Source organism: Cupressus sempervirens, chromosome 8, assembly GCF_028749045.1.
Source record: "Cupressus sempervirens isolate cs-2001-9-10 chromosome 8, ASM2874904v1, whole genome shotgun sequence".
In the NCBI taxonomy this organism is placed as follows: domain Eukaryota; kingdom Viridiplantae; phylum Streptophyta; class Pinopsida; order Cupressales; family Cupressaceae; genus Cupressus; species Cupressus sempervirens.
The window spans coordinates 178,119,940-178,139,771 of NC_143125.1; the positions used below are offsets into that span (position 1 = coordinate 178,119,940).

Consider the following 19,832-nt stretch of genomic DNA (forward strand, 5'->3'; position numbering starts at 1 on the left):
AAATAAGGGAAACACTATGGAAAACTATAACTATAGTGTTGGGAGAGTGTTTTCCACTCTCTAGAAATTGTATGGGAAGTGGAAAATAATTCCCTTCCCATTATAGATCAATAAAATATTGAAAAGAATACTCTTTTGGATCTTTTGCAAAATATAAATAAATAAACTTGAAGCCATAAGATAATAGTGTTACTCCCTATGCACTAAATGGATTAATAACCTTAAAAAAAAAAGGAGATCAACTTATAAGAAGCCTGTGAGGACTGGTGCAAATATGTACAATTAACTTTATGCCATTATCATCCAAATAACACACACACACACACACACACACACATATAAGACAATAAAAGTACCTACCCTACTAACAAATAAACATGTGTAATGGTGGAGTCACTTTTTCTCATCCATCCCAAGACAAGTGACTATGACTATGTCCTTGGGGGGGAGCAAAACGCCTTTTTATAATAACTAAAAGGTTTAAAAAATGGTAAGCAATAGTACATTACATCATGTTTCATATAGAATTCGACCCCAACATTAGGGCACATATTCCAAGTAACCACCTTTTTAAATAGCACTACTTGGAGCCATGAAAATGATGATTTAGGAAATAGGAAATGAAAAATTTGGAATGGCACATGGTCCTAAGTTGGGTGATGACTATTTAGGTAGGTCTTTCATGTTTAGGAAATAGAAGATTGGGAAAATTATTAGCATTAGGTGGTATTAAAGTAGATAATGATTTTAATTGTGTTAAAGGTAATTAGGATAGTAGTATTTGACATTTGTAAATGTTTGGCAATTATGGATTTTGTTAGGGCTTACTAAGGAATAGTTATTAGGAGTTAATTAAAAAGTAGATTAGATAGGAACAATAGAATTAAGTGGGTTAGTAAGTAGTTAGTAATGCATTACATAGAATTTAGAATTAGTTTAATTGGAGTAAGTTCAATTAGTTCTTTATCTAATAATAATAATAAAGTTAGTAGAAATTAGAAGTTAGTAGTATTATAGTTGAGGGGTGAAGTATAATAGTATATTTATCCTTAAGTATATTATGAAATATTTTAATAATAAATGACATATATAATATCTTAGATGTGATTTGTTACATGGGTGTTATGATGTAATGATAACATATATGTCGTTAATATATTTACGTTATATCATATAATTTAGTATTATGTGAATTGAAAAAATATATAATTAGATCATGTAATTATAGTCTCTCTAAATAGATCTAGGTAACCTCCAATATAAAAGAAGGGTTGTATGTTTAAGATCTGTATGAAATATGATTAGAAATTAGTGGATTAAAGACCCCTCAAAAGTGGGGTAAAGATAGTTGTTACCTTATAGTTAAATTGTGGAATATGAGACTGACAACAATTTAATAATTTAGTAATAAGTGATGGTAGGAATCTGTTCATAGATTAGTTTGGTGATATTTGAGTTAAGAAAATTGAACTTAGTCATTACAAAGCATTAAAAGAATAGTAGGTACTTAAAAATGATTAGTTGCTAAATTCATTTAGTTAATGGGCAATGTTTTAGAATTTGGTTAGTAAATAGGAGAACAAAAGATGGATAGCTTGGAAATTAAAATAACCCTATTTATCTTAGTGTTTAGTTATAAAAGTGAGTATTAGTAAGGGGGAGTTTGATGGTAGTTAGTTGGTTATTTGTAGACGTGGATAAAGGTGGAAAGGCTAGTACATATTTTCATGGATGGAGTGGCTTAAGTATCATGTGTAGTTCTATATATATATATATATATATATATATATATATATATATATATATATATATATATATATATATATATATATATATATATATATATATATATATATATATATATATATATATATATATATATATATATATATATATATATATATATATATATATATCTCATAATGAAAGCTTAAGAATAAAAAATATATATATGTGGTTTATATATTTGAATACCTCCACGAACATCTATGTATACTTATTATTAGTATTTAAAGTGCTCTGAATCTTGTGAGGGACATCTCCGTATATATATGCTAACATTGAAAACTTGAAGAATTGAGTTTTCTTTTAATAGGGTAGTATCCACTTGAAGTCTCCCCTGACTTCCAATACCATTTCAAGATGCACCTTTGACCAACTTAGTAAGGACCGCTTTGGTTAGGGATTGATAGTATGTTGCAACACCATAAGCATAACATATATACATTCACATCTTCAATAAGAATACCCTTGCATTGTAACCCTACCCTCTATGCAAGATCAAGTTCATACCAAGTGTACGCCATGACTTGATAGCTAGTAAAACCTAATATATATAGTAACATTGAGAGCATATAGGAGATTGCTTTTATTTCATATAACTATGATGATGTATCTCTAAAACTACTCCCCTGTTTTCTGAAACAAAGTAGATATGAACCTTCGTTCTACCTAGCAAGGATCACTTTAGTTAGGAAATGGTAAGTATGTCGCAACCCTATGAAGATGAATGTTAGGTAATTTGTACTCTTAGTCAATCACTAATCTAGTTGACAATGTATAGTCCTTGTGAGAGATTCTTAAGAATTACCTTTCAAAAAATATTTGTAGTTGTCTTTTGCCCTAAATTTTGGGCATGACACTTTTGTTGTACTTGTTCTTTAATGGAAACTGTTTGGTGCTCCGTTTGTGTCCTTTTTTCTTTGTGTAAAATCTCCTCTTAACATTGCCATGCAAAAGAAGAGCTCTAATAGAGCTTGAGTCCCTACCTTTTGTTAGAAATGTAAGATAGATTTGTGTAATGGTTAAATCTTAATTTCTAAATTGGTAAAAGAATGAATCAAATATTGTTTTTATAGTTTAGGCAATTATATAAGGTTAAATTTATACATGGAAACTAGAAATCAACATCCCCTCCTTCCATATTCTATTTCACAAAGACAAACTTTTGAACAATTGATTCCATACTTATGTACAAATACTACAATTAGTGTAAAATATTAGTACTAAATTTTTTATAAAAAAGCAATTTTGTCATTCTAGATTATTTTAATAAAAAAATAAATTAAAAATAATCAAATGATAATTAATAATCTTCCTTTAAAATCAGCAAGTACTATTACACCTATTATGCCCAATCATCCAAATGTCAGTTCTCCAATAGGTAGGAGATGGCATCAACATCATCATTACCATCGATTGAATAACTTATAATGGAGTTCTATTGTATGAATTCACAAGTATATATACTAGCGCTTGTACCCCTACAAGGTCCAAGAGTACAGTCAATAGGCATTCTCGATTACCTTGATCTCTCAGGAAACCACTTCAACGGTTCCATTCAACCACTGATATGCATTAGGTTCACAAGCTTAATTTTATCAGGAAACAATTTCAGCGAAGCTTTCTCATCTTCCATGTGAAACTCATACATAGATTTGCCTGATATGACCAGCAACAAGCTATTAGAGAGGCTGCCTTCAAAGGGAGCTTTATAGAAACAAAGATGGCATATAAAGATAGTAGGCTTGCAACCATGTGTGTTCAGATCAACTGTGATCAGCAGGGATAACATTTTGGCATAGAGAACCATTGAAGTTGTTGTAACAATTCATGTCAAGAACCATTATAACTTACAATTTTATGGAAAAGATAGCTACAATTTGTGGGTACAACACATAGTTTACAAGATAGAAACTCTCAAATAACATGGCATGTGCAAAAGGAGATTCCCTGCTTGTAAGAATACATGGGTGAAGCCATTTATGATTTAAAAGAAAAGCCTTCATCAGTTTTTGTAGAGCCATGACAATATATAAGTATGCGAGAGGGAAGAAGAGATCCAATCATGATCGTTCTCCTCAACATAATACTCTATTTTGCTCTTTTTACTGTGTTGAGATGGGCAACAACCAATTGCTCCCACTCCAACGCTAACAATCCTTCGTGTTCCCAGATTATATATCCTCTGCCATTTGTCAAACATATGCCCACATCATGAAAGGATTTAAACAAAGAAATTAAATGTCGCAATAAGAAGAAATACACAACACCGGATTTATCCTGGTTCACCAAAATAGTGGCTACATCCAGACTGCAGAGTATTGAATTAATAAGAAAAAGTTGTTTACAAAATGAGTAGGAGCAGTATATAAATGGGCTCCAATAATATTACAAATGAAGAGTCTTTGGAAACCAAGAGACTCGATTATTGGAGGGAACAATGATGACTATTGGCCTTCACAATATCAACAAACTCCCACCTGAAGGACAACTAATGCTGCAACTGATCACCCAATACCTTGCTCAAAGAATGATCTATCTTTTCTTCACAAGCCCAAGAGAAGTTCTAGCACATTTGGACTTCTCTTTGGCAACAACCTTCGTGAATATATCAGCCGGATTGATCTTGGTGTCAATCTTGACAACATTCAGCTTGCCCTCTTCGACTGCATGACGAACAAAGTGAGCATGTGCATCAACATGCTTGGAGCGACGTTGGGATGACTGATTATGTGCCATGAAGATCGCACTACGGCTGTCACAAAATAGATTATATTCATTTTGATGAACTTTCAAGTCACCAAGTAACTGCTGAAGCCAAATCATTTCCCTTGCACCTTCGGAAAGAGCTAATTATTCAGCTTCAGCTAAAGAAAGAGCAATGGAATGTTGCAAATGTGATGCCCAGGTGATCGCAGCTCCAGCAAATGTGAAGGTGTAACCAGTGGTAGACCTTCGTTTATCCAAGTCTCCAGCAAGATCAGAATCAGTGTAACCTTGTAGTTGAACTTTGTTTCCGCCAAAACATAAAACATAATCTGAAGTGCCTTTTAGATACCTTAGTATCCATTTGACGGCTTCCCAATGAGCTTTTTTGAGATTGCTCATGAACCTGCTCACAACTCCCACTACACGAGCAATGTCGGGGTGAGTAGAAACCATAGCATACATAATACTACCAATGGCTGATTTCTATGGAATTTTCTCCATAAATTCTTTTTCTTCTTGTGTTTGAGGACATAATTCAGAACTTAATCGAAAGTTACCAGCAAGAGGAATAGGAGTTACTTTTGATTCAGCCATGCCAAATCTTTCAACAACTTTTTCAATGTATTGTTTTTGAGACAAAGTGATTTCCCTCTTTTTCCTATCCCTTGTGATTGTCATGCCAAGAATCTTTTTGGCCACCCCTAAGTCTTTCATTGCAAATTTGCTTGCCAATTTTTGCTTCAACTCATTAACAATTCTTTTGTTTCTGCCAGCTACTAACATGTCATCAACATAAAGAAGAAGGATGACAAACTCTCCACTTGGAATTTCTTGAAGTAGACACATGGGTCTGATTCACATCTTGTGAAATTATGCTCAGCCATGAAGCGATCAAATTTTACATACCACTGTCTTGGGGCTTGTTTCAGGCCATACAAGCTCCGATTTAATTTGCAATAAAGGTGTTCATGTCCCTTCTTTACAAACCCTTGTGGCTGCTCCATGTACAGTTCTTCTTCTACATCACCATGTAGGAAAGCGGTTTTCACATCAAGTTGTTCTAATTCAAGATCCCATGCAGCTGCTAATCCCAGAACAGTTCGGATAATTGTTATTTTGACAACTAGTGAGAAGATTTCATTGAAATCTATCCCTTGTTTTTGATCAAATCCCTTTACCACCAATCTGGCTTTGAAGCGTTTATTGCCTTCCGCTTCATCTTTCACACGATATATCCACTTATTCCTAAGTGGTCTTCGATTAGGCGGAAGAGAGACCAAATCCCAGGTTCGATTCTTGAGTAAAGAATCCATTTTTTCACGCATCATTGTTTGCCATTTATCACTATTGACATCATTGAGAGCTGCTTTGAATGTAGATGGTTCTAAAAATTCTAAAACTAGAATTGAAGGCTCTGCATCTTCAGCATACAATAATTCATAATCAGAGAATTTAGCTGGTATTTTCCTTTCTCTAGTAGACTTTCTCAAGCCTTGAGGATTTTCTTGTTCTCCTCTATCTTTAATAGCAATCCTTTTAGGATAGACATCACTTTGATTTTTATTAGATTCTGTAATGGTCATATCACATAACTCATGAGGGCTTCCTTTTGAGACAATGTATCGTCTTTGTTGTGTATTGGAATTGTGAGATTTGTTTCCAATATCATGAGGGTATGTTTGATCAAACGCTTGAAGATTATTTTGAAGTGTGCCTTCTCCCTGTGATATATTTGTATTGGGTGCCTCAAAATCGGTATGTAAACTATGTTGATTTGGAGACATGTTACCTCTACCTGCCATATTACCTACACAGTGAAAGGGACTTTGACTGCCATGAAACTGCCGTGAAAATGTCTCCTCTGCATGAAGCTGTTCCCGTGAATTACCAAGATGCTAGTCTGTGCTCCCACCATGATTACCCTGCACATTAACGTCGTGCAAATCAATTTGCAGACCCTGTGAAACAGCTCTAACACATTGTGGATGGAGTTCTGCACCTTGCACATTCACCTCTGTTACGTACGTTTGAACCTGGTTTTCATTTGCCCCTTGTGGATTATGTGCAGGTGGCGGATTAGTTGGACCTACACTCTGAAATTGCCCACGTGTATTGCCAAGATTGTGGCTTGAGTTTCCACTGTGCTCAAATGGATATAGTGACATATGTTTACTGTGAATACTCTATATAAAGACGAGATTGCCATGGATATCAATTGGCATAGCTTGCAAATTACTCTCATCCTCCAGATTGATATCCTGTGGTTCTATTTGCCCACCCTGCATCTGTGGATGAGCATTATAGTCCTTTGACTGATAGCCCATTGTAGTAAGAGGATCCCTTGTACTTTGGTTTGAAAAAATTTCACAAGCTTGATCGTGATGGAGAGACAAATTCCTGTCATGAGAAGAGATATCAAAAAACTCTTGTGTAGAACTATCATCATGTCCTGTGTTCCCAGGAGTGGAAGAAGATGATAAATTTGGAAATAGTACAGAGGTGGGACTATATGAAATAGTGTTAGAAACTGTTTGTGGATTCAATCCAACATTCCTTTGTGCAGCGATTGGCACAAATTCTTTTTCAGACATTTCCTGAGAATTTAATGCTGGAAATGTTTTCTCATTGAAGACAACGTCTCTACTTCTAATAATCTTCTTATCAGTTAAGCTCCAAAGCCTGAAGCCAAACTGATCCTCTCCATAGCCAACGAATATGCAAGGCTCGGATTTAGGATCCAGCTTGCTTCTTTTTTCTTTGGGCACATGTGCAAAAGCCTGACAACAAAAACTTTAAGATGAGAATAAGAGAGTCTTCTACCTTGCCATTCCTCTTCTGGAATTTCGAAGTTCAACCTTGAAGAAGGACTTTGATTAATGAGATATACAACTGTATTACATGCCTCAACCCAGAATTCTTTGCCCAATCCTGCATTAGAAAGCACACACTGAGCTTTCTCCATTATTGTCCTATTGAGTCTTTCCGTTGCCCCATTTTCTTGAGGGGTGTAGGGTACAACTTTCACCCTACGAATACCATTATCTGCACAATAATTGTCAAACTCCAATGAACAAAAATCACCTCCATTATCCGTTTTTAAACTTTTAATCTTATGACCCCTTTGGTTTTCAACAAGAGCTTTGAAAACTTTAAACTTAGAAAAAAATTTAGATTTATTTGTCATCATGTATATCCATACTTTCCTAATACAGTCATCAAGGAATGTAACAAAAAATTTTGAACCTCCTAAAGAGCTTACCTCAACCGGACCAAAGACATCCGAGTGTACAAGTTCCAATGGTTTCTCCTTGAGATCATGTCCATCTTTCAAGAAGCTGACCCGCTTTTGTTTTCCGTAAAGACAATGTTCACAAAATTCCAATTTTTCTGATTGGAGACCCGATAGTTGATCCCTTTTGAGCATTATATCAAGGCCCTTTTTGCTCATGTGGCCTAATCTTTGATGCCAAAGTGTTGCATCGCTGCCCATGATTGTCATAGCAGCCCCTATTTAAATAGGCTTCTCAAGGAGATAAAGATTGCCAACTTTGTTTCCCTTGGCAATTATTCTCGAACCCTTCGCAACTTTCCAAGTATCCGGATATAAGAAGGGATAATATCCTTGGGCAAAGAGCTGACTAACCGAAATCAGATTTCGCTTTAATTTGGGAACATGGCGAACATCTTTTAACAACCATTTCCCTCCATCTTCCAACTATAACAAAATGTCACCTTTGCCAACTATTTCGCAGGATTTATTGTCTCCAAGAAATACCTCTCCAAATTAACCTTCACGGTAGTTGGTGAAACAATCCGTACATGAAGTAGCATGGAAAGAAGCTCCGGAATCTATCACCCAAGAATCTGATTTTGTGTCACTTGTAGAAAGAACAAAAGCACATTCATCTTTCTCATAGGCTGTATTTGCTTCCATGTTTCTCACATTTTCTTGTGCTTTCTTGTAAGTCCGACAATTTCTCTTTGTGTGGCTAGGCTTACCACAAAACTAGCATTCACCATTCCTACCTCTTGACCTTGAACGAATGGGTGACTTTGATCTTCGCTGATTGTAATTATTATTTCCTCTATGATGGATTCTTCCTCTTCTCTTAGTGCTGACCATAGTGAGAGCATCACCGAATGAGGAGTCTTTGTTACTCCTTCTCATGTCTTCACTTAATAAAGTGGCAACAACTTCATCATAGGCCAGCTTTGACTTCGTAGAGCTTGAAGTACTTACAACTGTAACTACAGGATCCCAACTATCAGGTAAAGAACATAACAAGATGATTTCTTTGGATTCGTCATCTTGAGTCATACCAACCGAGCTTGCTTGACATAATAGGGTGTTCAAATCATTTATATGATTTGACATTGCAATCCCTTCCTTCATTTTCAGTTTGTAGAGTTTCTTCATAATGAAGATTTTGTTTGCAGCCGACGTCGTTTGATACATATTATGAAGTTTGTCCCAAACATCTTTCGTTGACGTCTCATTTGAGACATTGAACAAGACATTTTTCGCTAGTGAGAGAAAAATGGATGCCATCGCCTTGTCATCCATCTTTTGCCAATCTTCATCAGTCATTGTAGACGGTTTCTTAGACTTTCCTTCGATTGCAAGAGCCAAGTCTTGCTTAACTAGCAAGGAACGCATCTACACTTTCCACAGGCTGTAATTCTTGCCTGTAAATTTCTCTATTTTCAAATCCTCCATCTTTCTGGAAAATTCAACACTGATTTTCCAATCTGCACACCTCATGCTCTGATACCAATTGAAAGGATTTAAACAAAGAAATTAAATGTCGCAATAAGAAGAAATACACAACACCGGATTTATCCTGGTTCACCACAATAGTGGCTACGTCCAGACTGCAGAGTATTGAATTAATAAGAAAAAGTTGTTTACAAAATGAGCAGGAGCAACATATAAATGGGCTCCAATAATATTACAAATGAAGAGTCTTTGGAAACCAAGAGACTCGATTATTGGAGGGAACAATGATGACTGTTGGCCTTCACAATATCAACACATCACAAAGTTAGAAATTGGAAATCAAAATGTAATCATAGATTCAAACTTTCTAGATATTGTTCAAACATTTTATGTTTTGGTTACAAATGACCTCTAATTGATTGAAGCAATTGTAACACAAAGTGCGACCATAAAATCCAATTTTCAAGTATAGTGTTCAACATTACAGAGATGGGCCAATTCCTCTATAGATAAATATATGCCGCCTTACAGGAAAGTAGGTATATAACTGTAATTGTGTTTGTCAGATGTAATGTTGCAAACAAGACACAAATGAAATGCAACTTTAGTTATAAGAAAAATGTTGTGCTTATCCAACTGTGATGCCAGATCAAGTAAAATTTCTCCAAGAAAACACTAAATCCTTAAATTCAAAATCTATAATTTTATAGCAAGTTCGATGGCAACAAGTTGATCAAAAATCTCAATGCGGCAGAATTAATGTTAATTGAACTAAGAGTAGATCTGCATTGGACACACTCGCAGATAACATATACAGGTGAAAAAGTATGCAATGTTGTACTGTGGTGCATAGTTCTAAACTCTTCACTCCAAACCTAGGATACCAATTCTCTCTAGAAATAGCTGGATGCTGTTCCAGATGTGTTGTGGATGTGTTCTGGTGCTTTGATGCTTCCAGATGCGCCAAGGAAGCACTGCCCAGATGCTTGTGGAGGCGCTCTGAGTGCTTCTAGGAGCATCCTTATGGGTTTAACATTGGTCTTGTGAAAATGCAACTATTGAGTTTCTATCCAAGCACTAATATCGTAAGGAAAATAAGTTTGCAAGCATGCCTAAGATATTTGAATATGAAAGACAAATTAGAAGGAATATTTTAAAATAGAGGTAGGTTCTGATCTCTACAACATCTGATCCAAAAAATGACCTAGTTTTTGTTATCTTTGGAATGGACATAGACAGTTGTTGTATTAAAGCATGACAGACTACAAACAAAGATTTCATACACATTAAAGTTTAATATTGTGTAGTTGGGTGATATAAGCCTAATTTATTGGCACATAATCATCTCCAGTTGGATGTTCATGTTGAGAAAGGAAAATATATTTTTTGAAGCTAAAATTATAAAGCTATCATTAACTCTCATTATTTCTGATAATATTGTTTCTTCAAAACAAATGTTTATAAGATATTAGATTGTTTTGAATCATAGTAATTCATCAATCCACTGATTCATCAAAACTCTTACCCTATAAACATATCAATTATTCAATGGTTATTAAAGACACTACTTAATCCCAAAATGGGCAACCAAAATGGCTCCAAAGTTCATTGTTTCCAACCAAAACTTTGTAATACAACTAATCTTCCCACGCGCTCTGTATAAACATGATCCAAAAATGGCCTAGTTTTCGTTATTTTTGGAATGGACATAGATAACTGTTGTATTAAAGCTTGACAGACTACAAATAAAGATTCCATATACATATCCTAGTAGCCGTAGAGCATCCGAATAACTTGGAAATATGTGAAACCATTTAAGAGAATGGCTCCCCATAGTGGAACATAGAAGGTGATAAATTGGAGACCCTGCATAATTTTTGTAATAAATGCTGTGCATTAGGAACTGATGTCCATGTTTGTTACATCTATATCAATAGGCTTAAACACAACATCATGAGGCAATAAGTATATACCTAAACAAAAGCACCGAGTTGAACAATATGCGGTGGTTATATAGTTATGGACTTTTTCTATTTTTAACAAGAATACTTAATCATTTAAATCATTGTTATTTTTATATCATTCCTGTGTGAATGATTGAAGTATAGTGGCTTCCTACAACCAAGTAGTCTAGCCCCTATAGCCATGTGGTGTATGCATATCCATGAGATATTAGGTTTAGTGAATGAATGCAAAGTGAAAATAGATGTACCTGCATTTTTTGTGCTCCTAACCCTTCATTGCAAGAACAAGTCAACAATGAAGAACGACCCCGCAAGAGTCTAGTATAGCACAAACAAGATCTTGGACAAAGTCGTTCAGCGCAGAGAGAGAGAGAAATGAGTACAACATTGAAGACCTAGCTTATTCGCTTGTCTTTTTTATTGGATCAGTTGGTGATGTTTTAATGAAGAATAAACCCAGGGATAAGTTACCCTACATACTCTCTTGTGGATATGTTGAAGTATTTCTTTTTTAATTGAGAACAATTTTCATTTCTATTTCAGAGTAATAATTGCATCCGCTCATTCTGTTGGAAGTGGTTAGCAAGCAAAGTTTTTAATAGATTTGAGTACAAATAAGAGGTTGAGATACTCTTCAAAGGTTAAGGGGAAAGCCTCTCAAGAAGACCCCGCAACAAGACACAATCTCTGTTGTCACTGATCTTTTGAATCCATTGCTAGGAAGGAGAAACTAAATGTTGGGCAAAGAGAGGATGGTATACTAGAACAACAAAATGTACTTATGGAGGAGGATGCTCTACAATCTGACTCATAAGTCTTCATAGAGTAGACGGGTGTTGTGTAGGAAGTTGCTGAAAATATTTTTTTTGAAGAGGGAATTTTTGAAGATTTTTTTGGAATATATCCATGTTTATCTATATCAAGGTCAATAGCGATACACATGAAAGGTCAGGTAAATGTTTATGTCTTTGAGTGAAACCATACCCCACACCAAATAGTCATAGACATTAAGTATATGGCAAGTTAGGCATTTTTATATTATACAACCAATCTTGTAAGTCATTGGATTACAGACTGCTATTGCCAGAGCAGCTATACTAACGATACTGGTATTAGCACGGTGGTATCTACATAAAACAATCTAAACAAGCAAATAAACTTTAAATAATTATTAAATATATGATGTATGTTAATGGGGACACCTGATAATCATTTGAACAAGTATACACACTTTTTAAACTACATCTTATCTCATTAACCAAAATGCAGAAGATGGGTAAAGACAAAGGAAAAGTGAACAACATTCAAAACTAACCAAGGAAAACATTGAAACCTTATCTTCTTTCATCAACAACATCATAGTTGCATTTTATAAAATTTGGAAAAACTACGAAAATAACAATATAGGAATAAGAAAATACAGACAATGGAATCTCATAATGGCATATTACCAAAATGCCTGAGCAGAACCGCTGTCACGGGAGACTTCTCCAAGCCGCTCTTGTCCGCCTCTGCTACTATGTACCTGGTTTCTGTAGGAAGCAAAAGAAAACAACGTAAGAAGGGTTATTGAGAAGCAGCAAACATATAAAGAGAATGGAAAGCAGCCCTCAGAGGAGGAATACCTATTTAATCCGTAGCATACCAGTGATCCGTTAGACAAACCCCTAACTCGTCGAATTTATAGGGAAATTGGGTGGCCGAATTGCGGTGGTGCATGGCACATATGTAGAGCCGATGATGCCCTAACTGTAGACCCGTGGCCTCCATTAGTCAACAGATCGAATGTCTGTGGCAACACTCGTGGACCCTCCATCGCTCTTGGAAGCAGCTGGTTGTCGAGATAGTGGCAATGACAACTCCGCCATGGACATCCTAGCGGTGGTTGCAAAACTTTAGACATCCGGCACCGGTCACAAGCAGTAGTGTGAGGATTTTTCGATGGGCTATCGCCTAGGTGAAAGCCTATCGGCTAATGAATATCATGGAAAGAGGAAACATATCACCCGTCTTGAGAAAGATGATGATTTTGGAGCTTCATTGTCAAGGGTCTCCAATGCAATAACCATTTTCAGCTCTATCTTTTAATCATTTTCGGTTGTATCTTTTATAAATAAAGAAAATGACATTGCCCTTATCGAATGCTTTTGAAGAAAACAAAGCATGTGAACTATTTCAAATATGAGAGGGCACATGATGTCAATGACACCATACTTTTGTTTTCCTATTACAATATTATTTTGAACACACGTATGATAAGTTTTACTATGAATTATATTTTAAAGTTTCCTAGTTTCTTCATTGAAATTTTCAAGTATCTTTCTTGACATTTATTGGTAAAATGAATAGTTATTATGTATTTTGAAAATTCAAGTGTATGACATTTGGTCAAATTTATTGAATTATAATTATGGACTTCCACTAAAAAAATTTTATAATTTTATGAGAAGTTGTTGTAAGTGATTTGGTAGACATATATGCCAACTATGGACAATGATTTAGACTTGATTAATTTGAAATATAATTAAAGCTATGAAAGAAAATAATTTAAAAACTAAAAGAAAAATATATTGTTTGAAATAATTCATTTTTATTTTAAGTAAAGTATTAAATTGCTAGAAAAATGAAAACACGTAATCATTTAAATATATCGATTTTAAAGAAAATATTATCTAAATGTTAAATTAAATTTTGATAATGTATAAATAATAAAAGACTTGTTAATAAAGTATATTTCCATTAACAAATAATAATTTTCATATTAATTTATAAATAAAATTGACAATTGATATTTAAGTGAAGATTATGAATTAAAGTAAATAGATTGTTTTATAAAGAAAGAAATAAGAGTTAAAATTATTTTTAAAAAACTCATGTCAACTATTTTAAAATAAACAAAACTTCAACCAAATCAACACCAATAAATAAGAAATCATAAATTAATTTTAATAGTAAAATTCTTGTAATATTTTCTATGCTAAATAATTGATATAGATAAATATCATATTATATATAGATAGTCCCTAGCAGCTACCATTCCACAATCATCTTCGTATGCTAAAATCAACTTTTGGGCTTCGACGAAGTATAAACATTGACCAAAGTCTAATGGAGGATTTTATGAGAACAGTAAAAATAATAGAAGGATTTACCAAATGGCCTTTGGAAATTCTAAGGGCAAAGATATAGACAAGTGCAATCCACACTCATTGCTAATGTCTTATGCTAATGGGATCCGAAAATGGAAGATTTAGTGCAAAATCTGCAGTCTCCAATTTCTATAGCCTTTTTGATTCAAGGTTGCATTGTAGTCCATATTTTTTCACAAATGCTTTCTTCTCTACTTTCAAATCCATCCTAATTTTTGCAGTTTCCAAAAGCTGTCTTACTGAAAACCTTGTTATGTTTATCAAGTTACATTGTTCTTTGCAATGACCTACAACAAGGGCTTTCATGATCTTGGGCAAGGGAGAAAGCAAATAGATATTACCGCGTCCATGAGCAGTTATGTGGATTTGGAGGCCATCAAAATACTAGAATTCCAAAGAAACTTCTCAAATGGTACAATTTATATATTTTCGTGAGTCTAAAAAATATTTTAAACTCCAACAAAAATGACAACAACTAATAAGAATTTAGAAATTAATGAACATAAATATATTTTAAAAATAAATCATTTTAAACCTTTGAATATGAAATAATTACTCAAATTAATTAATTGAAAACATTAATTCCCTTCCATGCCTAATATAGGCAGGGACTAATAATTAAATATGCTATAACTCTATTTGGTTATGTATTTGATTATGTAATTATACTGAATAGCTCATTCAGTGTTTCCCACAACCATTCAATGCATACTACATAGTACATGGATTCTCGTCCAACCGACAATGCACAAAATATCTATTTCAACGATCCCCCTACCTTCACATTGCTTTTAACTGGACAAAATAATTTTTAATCAGAATTCAAAACCAGTGAGTTAGCCATCATAATTAGCTTTCGATGCAGGCCTAAGGCCGGCATCAGGCGCTTGGAATTATAGCATCTTCACGAGTGTTGACTTTAATATATATTGAGGCCCAATAGAACTTTGCAAACACCGTCTTAACTCTATTCTTTACGGATCCATATGTACGGCCACTTACGCATATGACAGCTCAGAAGTCGGCGGTTTAGATTCTCTCAGTTGACAATCCCTGAAATAAAAATCTTCAGGAATCAGCGCAGAGAGTTACTCGTACATTTGACTACGGAACCCGCGCCTTGGTTACAGGGGCTTTCCGGGGAAGATTTTTCACTTGATCCTTCTAGGGGTTTTCGATTCAACACTGAGTTCCTTCAAGATATACTGGATATGCTTGGATAATAAAATTACAGACATCAGTCCAAAACATTATTGCTAAAAAGACTGAAACGGTTAGCATCCATTGCTATTTGGCGCACCGAGGATATGGCCCCCATTATCCCAACACCAGTGAAAATAACCATAATACCGTTATTTATCCAGTAAGTTGAGGAAGTCAGAGCAGGCTTGAAGCTCTTGTAGTAGAGAAGCATGGGAAGAATGAAGTCCAGGGGAATAAAGCCAATGGCTCCTATCAGTGCATTTATATCTCCAAAAAATGGCAGCATGGCTGCAATCACTGCGCAAATCACTATATACAATGTTCTCAGAAACAGTCTCGGAATTAGGTTTCTGGCAGAAAAAATTCCCTTCTTTACATCTGCTGATTTCTTCTCCATGATCTCGTAAGCTACTTGAGAATACACCTTTTTAAACATATTTGTTCTCAAATTAGTTTCTGCTTCAGAGACAACATCCAGAATTAAGGAAAAGTAAAGACAGATTGATTATGTCTTACCAATGCTATTGCAAAAAGCTGGAGGAGTACACAAACAACAGAAAGGCCGAGCAACCATGTGGGAGCGAAGGCAGGACCTTCATCAGGAAGCAGGCTTTGTAATATGTTGGATTGCGCAGTGTTCCCAAATGCCCAGTAGCCCGATACTGCAATGCTGTAGCATGCCACAAGCATTACAGCATAGCACATGCATAAGCCTTTGAACATCTTTCCAGTAGCCGGAGGAGCTACAGTGGCCTGCAAGAATTGCCATCTACATGTCAGAAGTTTTTCTTTTGTTGTCTGTCTGTCAGTTACGTTGACAACAATGGGAATCGTGCTTTAAAAGAAGATTGCATTGTCACGGTTCAGTACAGTACTGCTCAATAACTTAAATCCCTGGTCAAATTTCAATAAATATCAATCTTATCATTCACCAAATTTAGAGTGCAATAAATAGGATAGTTAACCAAACCCTGATTTCAAAAAATATCATCAATCTAATCACTCAGCAAGCCCTAATTTCAATAAATATCCATCCTCCCAAACCCCAAAAATTGAAAATTCAAAATAAATTGGAGGTGAGGATGATCTAGAGGAAAATGACCTGAATTTCTGGGAGGATGCCATTACCGAACACTGTTCCGAGGATAGACATGGCGTTAAATGCTTTGAATACGCGCCCCATTTTTGAACCTTTGAGCGAGTAGTCCCTCTGTGGATGAGGGGGGTCGTGAGAATGCCCTGCTCAGACTGAATCGTCAACAAATTATTAATCTTGTTTTGATAGAAGAGTGAAACTGGGGGAAAGTTTAATGGTACCTGCGAGTATGCAGGCAATAACTACGCAAAGTGTGTACCCCATGCTCAGCAGCAGAGACCCCAAATTGATGTAGCGGAGGGAATGGAATGACGGAAGCTGAGAGAAAATTATTACTACCGCAGCTGATATGATTATGAAATGGTTCAATTTGAGGTGTCCTTGTGGATTGCCATTTGAGTAAATGATCTGTACCAGGCATAATTACACGTTCAAATCATGGGGAAAAAGTCCCAAAATAGAGAACAGAGGAGTGTGCTTTGAAGAAAATAGTTTACCTCCATACAATCGGCGCTGAGAAGGATACATCCCACGCCCACTCCCATGTTAATTGTGGTCTGGATGGAGACCACGGCATAAAATATCCAACCAGAGCCTATGCACACAAAATTGATCACACATTTAAGCAGATTGCGTACGATGTAGAGGTGGATTCTGGAGATAGGATATGAAATTTACCGAGGACGTCTCTGGCGAGCTCTCTGAAACGAATGTGGCGCCTCCCCTGCTTCTCGCAGTTATCAATTACTTTGGACATGAGGAAATATGAGTAGAAAGTGACCGCTGCGGCGGTGGAGAGGGAGAAGAGCCCTAGCGCCCATCCCATGCCGCGGAAGGCGTAAGGCAGCGTCAGAATCGTCGGTCCCACGATCGCAGTCGTTAAATGAAACCCGGCGTGCCACCATGTCCCTAATTAATGTCTCCAATTAATATATTTCTATCAAACGAATTGAAGATATGTTTAACACAATCAGCAAAATTCGAGTTTAAGTTATCAGAACACAATTGACAAAAAATCAAAAAAAAATTGTCAAACTATAATTCTCACTAGCAAGCAAGAAGGATTTTTTTTTGTAAATTTTAAACAGAACGCAAATCTAAATCTTTTAGTGATTGCATTTTATCAGGATCAATACGTAGAACTGTAATTTTCTGGAGACTTGAAAGTTGAAACTCTTCCCACAGCATATGCACCGAATTATAATCTTCAAATAGAATAAATGAAATGCTCAAACAAAATTGAAAATAAACTTAACTTTATCGATAAACATTCAAAATGCTACTCTATAATGGAAAGAATTGAAAATAAGTTTTAACAGAATCGATAAATAATTCAAATTGCTACTGAATAATAGAATGAAGGTGAAATTTCTCGAAAGCAAGAGAAACTTTTCGTCAAAATTCAAACAGAACAAAACACAAATCATTCTTAAGATTGCATTTTCATCAGGACAAATATCTCGAACTGCAAATCTCTAGACAATTGAAGCCTTCCGACACGATATTCTTTCATCCGACTTTAAATGTTGCATTGCAGGGTTTTAAAACCTAATGTTTCCTGTTCCTAAGAGAATTGATTCTTACAAAGTGAAAATTCTAACTTTCAACAGAATCCGCCAATTCGTTTCCTTAAATTGACATGACAGGTGAAAAGGCCAGGCCAAATATAAACATACCTTTCGACTGCAAGACAAATTCTGCACCGCCGTCAACGCTGGCCTCCGGCGGAGGCAGAGCATCGCTCTCCGTGTGGCTCCGCCCATTCTCCACTGCCATCTGAATGTAAATAATTAACCCTAACTTTCCCTGCAACTTCCCCTGTCCACAGGCAAAGCGAAAACCTGAAATCGCACAATTTTGGAGGAGACAGGTTAGGTGAAAATGCATCTGATAACTTTTCGCTGGATATCCTCGCTTCCGCCCTTCATTACGCGAGCGCCTACAGACATCATCATTTCTTCTCGTTCTTGTTCACATCAAAACCAATTTTTTTTAAACGAAAAGACAAATAACTGTTTTACTGTAGTAACCGGACAAAGCCCGTCACACCTCGTCCACATCCGCAAGCTAAGCAGTTTATTCGGTAACAGATATGTTTGACAATTACTACCTGCCTTGAAAATATTTCTGAAACCAGGGCCACAGCCTTGTAGCACGGCTGGTGCTATGGTATTGTCTGCACATGACCGAAAGGGGATTGCTCATAGCGATGATGACTGTCAATACAATACAATAGTAGACGTAATCCTGCAACTATGACGCCATTAAAGCGATTACTGAAAGTCAATGTAGACTTGACATTATGGCAATTCAATGCAGAGAAAGCTTGGAATGCATCTATAGAGGCCGGGGTAGACTTTTTTGGACCATTTTACCAGCCCATATAGAATCTTTTGAGGGTACATATTTTTACATTTTCTGAGATGTGAACTTGTGAGATTAGGGTCTGTTTGGTTCGTTGAATTGTAGAAATCGAGTTCCGTTTCTACAAATTTCGAATTAGTCAAATTAAGGTTTTGCAAATCTTCATTCCTATTTTTGGGATTCTACTTTTATTGTTTGTTTCACTAGGAAGATGAGTGGAAAGATACATTTTTAAGCGTAAGTTTGGAGTTGAAACGCCCCAAAAAATAGTCCAATCTAATTGTTTTACACTCAAAAAGCATTATGAGGTTTTGATTTTCAATTCCTAGTTGCTAATGGGAAGTCTGATAACCTAGTTTTGAGACAAAATTAGAAGTTTGATATTCTAATTCAATTTTGCCAATTTTGAAACAAACACAAATATTTTCAAATCCGGATTATGAAAAAGCCAATTGTCGTCATCTTCCATGAACCAAACGGACCCTTAGAATAAAGGAGTTTGTTCCTGGATTCACTAGTAGTAGTAGTTTGTTGGTTTTAGTGGTGATAATAAATGACACTTGCATTTAGGGAAAGAGATCTAGTAGTTGTCGAGAGGTCCAACAACTGATTCGTTATTTGTTATAGATCTTCCTAATTACCACTTTTAAAAAGCTCTAAAAAATGATAGCACATGTACTAATAGCTGATTACACGTGTACTAATAGTTCATCATTTTTTACCTTTCTTAGTTGCTGATTGGTCCACTTGTGCCAAAAATACAATTTTTTTTTGATGAGCAAATATTGGCAAGTGAACATAACATGTTTTGGGCGAATGTTTTAAAATGATACTTTTAAACTACCTCT

At 35.5% G+C, this 19,832-nt stretch overlaps 1 protein-coding gene across 1 annotated transcript; it reads right to left on the reverse strand.

Moving 5' to 3' along the window:
• Positions 1-14,848: 14,848 nt before the first annotated feature.
• Positions 14,849-18,886, reverse strand: LOC149542141 (putative GABA transporter 2). The gene is made up of 7 exons (XM_089797172.1): positions 18,297-18,886; positions 17,299-17,529; positions 17,118-17,215; positions 16,842-17,028; positions 16,627-16,763; positions 16,041-16,277; positions 14,849-15,948 (listed from the first exon to the last, which is right to left on the reverse strand). Exons 1-7 carry the CDS (start codon positions 18,505-18,507, stop codon positions 15,559-15,561), a joined length of 1,491 nt encoding a protein of 496 aa, XP_089653298.1. The 5' UTR covers positions 18,508-18,886; the 3' UTR covers positions 14,849-15,558.
• Between the last annotated feature and the right edge of the window lie 946 nt (positions 18,887-19,832).